The sequence below is a fragment of the Fukomys damarensis genome, unplaced genomic scaffold, assembly GCF_012274545.1.
Source record: "Fukomys damarensis isolate Sample0158 unplaced genomic scaffold, DMR_v1.0_HiC HiC_scaffold_19, whole genome shotgun sequence".
NCBI classification, from domain to species: Eukaryota; Metazoa; Chordata; class Mammalia; order Rodentia; family Bathyergidae; genus Fukomys; species Fukomys damarensis.
In genome coordinates, this window is record NW_022900931.1 from 64,293,343 (window position 1) to 64,300,472 (window position 7,130).

At 51.9% G+C, this 7,130-nt stretch overlaps 1 protein-coding gene across 1 annotated transcript in view; it reads left to right on the top strand.

Moving 5' to 3' along the window:
- The window catches only part of Grin2d (glutamate ionotropic receptor NMDA type subunit 2D), a gene marked incomplete at its 5' end in the record, with an annotated part of 30,541 nt that continues 23,411 nt past the window's right edge, over positions 1–7,130 (top strand). Inside the window, 2 exons of the mRNA XM_019210047.1 lie at positions 1–180; positions 3,920–4,539. Coding sequence (XP_019065592.1) covers positions 1–180; positions 3,920–4,539 — 800 coding nt within the window. The remainder of the gene's footprint in view (positions 181–3,919; positions 4,540–7,130) is intronic.

Here is a 7,130-nt window from a genome sequence, read left to right on the forward strand (position 1 = left end):
CCACGCAGCCTCGTGCTGCAGCGCTGCGACCTGCTGTCGGGGCTGCGCGTGCACGGCGTCGTCTTCGAAGATGACTCGCGCGCGCCCGCCGTCGCGCCCATCCTCGACTTCCTGTCGGCTCAGACCTCGCTGCCCATCGTGGCCGTGCACGGCGGAGCCGCGCTCGTGCTCACACCAAAGGTGCGCGCGCCGGAGAACGTGGCTCCGGGGGGGGCCTGTGGGCGGGGCTTCTGGGGCCGAGGTAGGGCCTAGGTGAGAGGCCGGGCTAGCTTGACCTAGGGGGTCACCTGGAAGAAGGGTCGGAGGGTGGCGGGCAAGGATCAGAGCATGGGAAGGACGTAGGCCCCATTATGTAGGTGAGGGATGGCGGAAGAGTGGGATCTGGGATTGGCGAGAAGAGTTAGTCAGTTGGACAGAAAGCGGCGAAGTCTAGAGGGGAGGTGGGTCTAGGAAGGCAGGGATAGGAGCCAGGTACTGAAGGACAGGGTCTGGAGAGGGAACGGTCAGCTGAGCAGTCTGGAGGTCTAAGGAGGAAAGCAGAGCTATCCAGCAAAAGGAGTCTGAGGAGAAGAGTCATCTATGAGACAAGAACGAGGAAGGCCAGGGAGAAGAGTGATTTAAGGGGAGACCAGCCAGGGAAGGGGCGGGGCCAGCAGTGAGGGGCGGGGAAGAGGCGGGGCCTCACACTGTGATGGAAGGGTGGTCCGGGGGTAGAGATTGGCAAGGGGCCCTGCCCAGTTTTGTTTGTGGAAGTGGGAAGATGAAGGCCTACGTTGAGGAAGGCCCAGTTAATGAAAGGTCAGAGCCAGAAGCCTTCAGGGCAGAGGGGTGCAAGCCTGGAGCCGGCATGGCTTGCAGAGGAGAGGCCAGCTGTAGTAGACTAGAGCAAGTCTGGTCTGGGAATGAAGACAGGGAAGGCCAAGAGGCGGGGCTTGAGAAACGGGGGGCTCTATTAGAGGCGGAGCCAGTGGAAGCATGAGGTGTGATTCGCTGGGTGACGGAGCACTTGAATGGGTGGAACCCAAATGGGCCAATTTCTTGCTGTGAGGGTGGATGGTTGGCTTTGTGACTGGATCATTATTGCATGCTGGGATTCGTAGTTCTCCTGTCCCAAGCCTTCTGGGAAGGACTCCTGGCCCAGCTTTCTCGTTCTCCTTGGCATGACGTTGTCCAAAGATTTGTAGGCAGAGCTGTGGACCTAGGAAGTGAAGATACTATTTCCTGGCTGCCATCTCCGTAGAATAACCAGATGTGTGGTCCTTCATGCTGCCAATTGTAGCTAAGCGTGGTCTACTCCATTTCACTCTCTGCTGGACACTGTAGTCCACTTAGCATACGATCCATTGCCTTCAAGGAAGTGTAGTCCATTTGGTATCCCTGTATGAGAGAATATGGTCCTCCCAGCTCCATCTGTGTGCCATTGACTGCATGGCATATGGTCCCCTCCACACACTTACACCCGCTGAAATGTGAGGGGCCCATCTTCCCACTGCATGCCAGGAGATCTTTTGTCCTCTACCTGTACAACCACGGGCACATGTCTAGTGTGACAGAGTCTGCTTGCTGTTCACACTGCGCCACAGGAAGGCTGGTTGAGGACTGATTTTGTGCCAGGGCCACTTTAGGTTCTGGGGAGTTAAACTGAGAGGAGAGAGAACAAGTCCCTGCCCTATGGAGCTTGAATTCTAATAAAGGAAAGAGACAAGACAAGCCACAGAGAGTAAACTTGGTCCTGGAGGAAACTGACCAGATGCTGTAACAACTGAGGCAGGGATTCCAAAGATGGTGGTCAGGAGAGGCTTGACCAGACCTGAGGAATGGGAGGGGCAAGCCAGGCACAGAGGAGCTGGCGAAGGTGTCCTGGGAGGGGTGACAGCTAAGGGCAAAGGTCCTACAGCCAGGAAGAGCTTGGTATGTTTGTGGAAGAGCAAGGAGAGGTGTGCCGGAGCCAGTGGGTGTTAGGGATGGCAGTGGATCAGGGCTGAGCCCGGTTCACGCAGGGCCTTCTGGGCGACGGAGAGACTCTGGCTTTGATTCTAAAGAAGAACCATTGGAAGCCTCTCAACTGAGAAGGGATGTGATCCAATTAATATTTTGAAATGATCGCTGAGGCTGCTGTTTGGAGAATAGACCAGAAGATGCAAGAGTGGAAGCAGAGATGGGTTGGAAAGTGTAGGAGTCCAGATAAGAGAAAAATGATGGCAGTGAGGGTCGTGACAGTGGTGACAGGTGAAGTTGACAAATAGGTAATGTTGGAATGTAGAGCTGAGAAGACCTGGAAAAGGCCTGAGTGTTTGTGGGAGTGAAGGAAAGAAAAGGCGTCTAGAAAAAGGAAGGAAGGAAGACAGGGAGCAGGTCTGAGGCAGGTAGGGGAGCTCAAGAATTCTATTTTACTGAGTGTGGTGGCATACACCTATGATTTGTAATCCCAGCTACTCCGATAAAGGATGTATCAGCTACTAAGCTGATAAAAATGAATACTACACTGAGCCAAAAGGCCAAGAAGCGATAATCTCAGCTACTCTGCAGGCTGAGGCAGGAGGATTGAAAGTTTGAGGCTAGCTTGGATAAGTTAGCATGACCCTGTCTCAAAATAAAAAATTAAAAGGGCTGAGGATTTAGGTCAGTGTGGTTCATAGTGGGACCCCCAGCTGGCTGGAGACAGGAGCTCGGGGGCCCCCAGGGAGTCCCTTCTTCTTCTGGGAGACACCTCACTGCCTGCAGGGCTGTTTGCAGTGTGCTCAGCTAGCTGGCAGTACCATCCCCCCTAAAAAAAAATCAGTTTTTGACATACTAATTTTGAGATGTTTTTGAAAATCCAAGTGGAGATTTTGACTAGACAGGGATAGGTCTGTCTGGAGCTCATGAGAGCATCTGTGACTGGGAATAGGAGCCCTCAGGATAACCTGCCACATCCAATGGAACTCCCTGCAATAATGAAGATACTGCATATCTGCTCTGTCCAACAACACAGCCACACACTACGTGTGGCTATCAAACTCTTAATGTGTGGTTAGCAGGACTGGAGAACTAAGTTTTCAATTTTATTTAATTTTAATGAATTTAAATTTGAATAAATACATATGTCTACCATATTGGACAGTGTGGGGAGACAGTATTTAAAGCTATGGGCCTGGATGACCTAACTGGAGGACAAAGAAGAAAAAAGAAGGTGGTGGGGAGCGCTACACCATAGAATTTAGCATTCTGGAGAAAGAGGGACCAGTAAAGAAGACAGAGAAGGAGGAGAAGGGGAAATATGACAAAAATCAAAGGGAAAAGTCCACTCCTCTTGGAGATAGGGTACCTGCGCTGCATGCTGGGAGTGTAGTCTCCTTTGCCGCACAAACAGTCCCTCTCAGTGCATGCTGGGAGTTGTAGTTCCCTCAGTGGTTGCTGGGTGTATTAATGACAGTGATGTTAGCTGCCGAGTCCACACCCTAACCTAACAAAAACCCTCAAATCACTGCAGCTCAACCCAGTACTGTAGGTTGTTTCTCATTCATATAAAATCCAAACAGGTGGTCTTGTATGGAGCTGGCTGTCCTCCACATGGTGGCTCAGAGACTCGGGCTCTCCCCGGCTCCTTTCCACCCCTCTCTCTCTTTCCTTCTTTATTTTTTTCTTTCAACAAGGTGTCACTAATGTAGTTTAGGCTGGCCTTGAGCTTGCAAGGATCCTTCTGACTCAGCCTCCCCAGTGCGGAGATTGCAGGCCTGCACCAGCACTCCTGGCTTCATGTGGGAAGTTCTTAGAAGTGGGCCCCAGAGAACTCAGTCATGTGGCTAAACCTAAGGCAGTTAGCCTGCTCTCTAGAGCTGGGACCAGCCATTGTCACTGGGAACTGCTGTGTGCAGCATTCGCTGCTGGGGTATGAGGACCCCTGTGGGGAGGCTGATGAGCCCCTGTTCCCCCGCAGGAGAAGGGCTCCACCTTCCTGCAGCTGGGCTCCTCTACCGAGCAGCAGCTACAGGTCATCTTTGAGGTGCTGGAGGAGTACGACTGGACGTCCTTCGTGGCGGTGACCACGCGTGCCCCCGGCCACCGCGCCTTCCTGTCCTACATCGAGGTGCTGACCGACGGCAGCCTGGTGGGCTGGGAGCACCGCGGGGCTCTGACTCTGGACCCAGGCGTGGGCGAGGCCGTGCTGGGCGCGCAGCTTCGCAGCGTCAGTGCGCAGATCCGTCTGCTCTTCTGCGCGCGCGAGGAGGCCGAGCCTGTGTTCCGGGCAGCCGAGGAGGCCGGCCTCACCGGGCCCGGCTACGTGTGGTTCATGGTGGGCCCCCAGCTGGCCGGAGGCGGGGGCTCAGGGGCCCCCGGGGAGCCCCTTCTTCTGCCAGGAGGCTCCCCACTGCCCGCAGGGCTGTTTGCAGTGCGCTCAGCTGGCTGGCGGGATGACTTGGCCCGGCGTGTGGCAGCTGGGGTGGCTGTGGTGGCCAGAGGTGCCCAGGCCCTGCTGCGAGACTACGGCTTCCTGCCCGAGCTGGGCCACGACTGCCGCGCCCAGAACCGCACCCACCGCGGGGAGAGTCTGCATCGGTGAGCGGGTACTGGGGGAAGGGGCGAGGAGAGGCTGGTGTCCACACCCTAACCTAACCCGTGCCCTTACCCTAAGTCCCACCCTGTGTGACCCTCAGGATCCTTTTCTGTAAAATCAGTGTATGAAGGGTGATGGGAAAAATATGTTGAATGTTTAATATTTTAAAACCTTAGGCCGGGGATTTAGCTCAGTGATTCGGTGGCCTGCCTCGCAAGCGCAAGGACCAGAGTTTGATCCCCGGTACCAAAAAAAAATTTTAAACCTTAGCTGTGCGTGGTGGTGGTGGTGCACTGAGGCAGAAGAATTGAGGGTGAAGCAGAGGCAGGAAGACTGCCTCCAAAGCCTCGAAAAAGAAAAATAAATGAATACCATAAAAGATACTTTGCCATTAGCCCCCCCTCAAAATCTTCCCCTCGCTTTGGGCACACTCATCATTCTTGCTGCTTTCTGAAGAAGTTCTGGATGTCTTCTTTCATAAATGTTGTTAGTTGCACAGTCGTGGCTGCTTCGATGTGGTGAATTGACTCAAGATGTTTACCTTTCTGGTTATTCTGACTTTAAGGAAGATGCAAAAGTCACAGGGTGTCAGATCTGGTGAATGAAGACACACTGTCGTGTTCTTACAAGCCTACCGTTCCCTTGTCACTTAGTAAGATTCCCTGTGTTTTTTTATTGCACCTTGTAAAGACACACTGCCAGAACTGCTTCCAAAAGTGGCCAGAAAGTTGGGATTAGTGTGTTTGAAGTGGAGGGTGGGGGAGAATTTTGAGAGGGATTAATGGCAATGTGCTTCTAATGTAGTAAAAATGTTTGAATTTAAACATTCACCATATTTCTCAAGCAGCTTTTTTTTTTTAAAACCATCCTTTCTCTCTCTCTCTCTCTGTCTCTCTCTCTCAACCATCCCTTTTAACTGGATTTCTTTTCTGGGATTAAATCAAGTAATTTGAAAAGCACCTGGTATACTGTGAGTGCATTACTACATGTAAGATGCATAATATTTCACATTTTAATGTCTTTGAGGGCTGGGGATTTAGCTCAGTAGTGCTGCTGCCTGACTGGCAAGCACAAGGTCCTGAGTTCAATCCCCAGTACCAAACAAAGCAAAACAAAATAAAGTCTTTGAAATCAAGATGTATCTTACAATAGATGATTTATTAGATATTTTTTTAATTGGGTCTTGCTATGTAGCTCAGGCTGGTCTTGAACTTACTGTGTAACTCAGGCTGGCTTCAAACTCACAGTAACCCTCCTGTGTCGGCCTCCTGACAGCACAATGACTGGCTACGTCTTATAATTTAGATAGGATCCTAGTGGGATTGTAAACTGAGCTTCAGTAACGAAAAGACCCGATTATCCAGTGGCTCGCAGAAGTAGAATTGCGTTTCTCTGTCATATGACAACCAAGAAATGAGTGGTCTGGATCACCAGGACCCCAAGACCTCCTACTTGTTGCTCAGGCATCTCCCCACGGTCTAAACTGGGTTTTGAGCATCGCTGAATGGTCCTAGTACATGAGAAGGGAGGAAGAGGAAGTGAGGAGTGAGCAATTTCCTTTTAAGTGAAGTGTAAGGGACAGGTCTCGCATCCTATTGGCGAGAATGGGATCACGTGGTCAGGACTGCGCCGTGGTTGTTTACAGCGATCTCCATTCTGATTGGCTGGTGGCAGTACTGTACTGATTGTTAGAGGATTTGAATGCTACCCCTGCCCATGGCCGGAGGTACCTGCAGGAAGGATGGGAACCGTGGACCGTAGCTCTGTGGCCATGTTCCCAGTTTACACATTATGATTTTTTGGTGGAAAACAGCATCTCCACCATGGGAGAGCTGTGAGTGTGGGGAAACTGAAGAGTTCGGCGATAGAACAGTGGGAGGAGAGGTCATTAATCCTGAAATGAGTTGCATTTGGGAGGAGGTGATGGGTGGGGAAGAAGACCCAGGGGAAGAGAACTGAGAACTGTTGGGGCTCTGGATCCCAGAACACCTGCCAGGAACGAGGGCTCATGCTGGGTGCTGGGAATAGAGAGATGAATAAGACCACGGGCTTCTTCAAAGAACACAGGGTCCTGGAGAGGTGGCAGCCAGGGATGGGGATAATGACAGTGCAGTGTGACGCTTGCAGTAATGGAAGTGGCACTGGCCTTGCAGGAGCACAGCGGAGGATTCTGTCTAAGCCAGGGCACTTCTGGCGGCAAGGAGCCAAGTCTCGTTTCAGTTTCCTCAGGGAAAAAGGGGCTTATTGGAAAGATAAACAGGCACAGAAACAGAGATCAAGAATCGAGGCCAAGCCTAGGCCCAGCCACATTCATCTCTTTCGAATCTATCTTTCTTATTCTCCCCTCCTCTCTGTCTTTCTCTCAGGCTTGCCTCTCCTGGGGCTGCTCAGTTCTTCATCTAGAGTCTCTGTTCCCTCAGAACTTCAGCCTTTCCTGGCAACCATACAACCCTGCAATCTCAGAGTTAAATGACATCCCAAGAGGGGACGCTGATTGATCCCAGTCTGCCTTCTAAAGCAGGACACTCAAGTCAGAACTCAGCTTAGGGGGTCAGGGAAGTTTCCAGGAGGAGCCTGAGACCTGACTCACGCT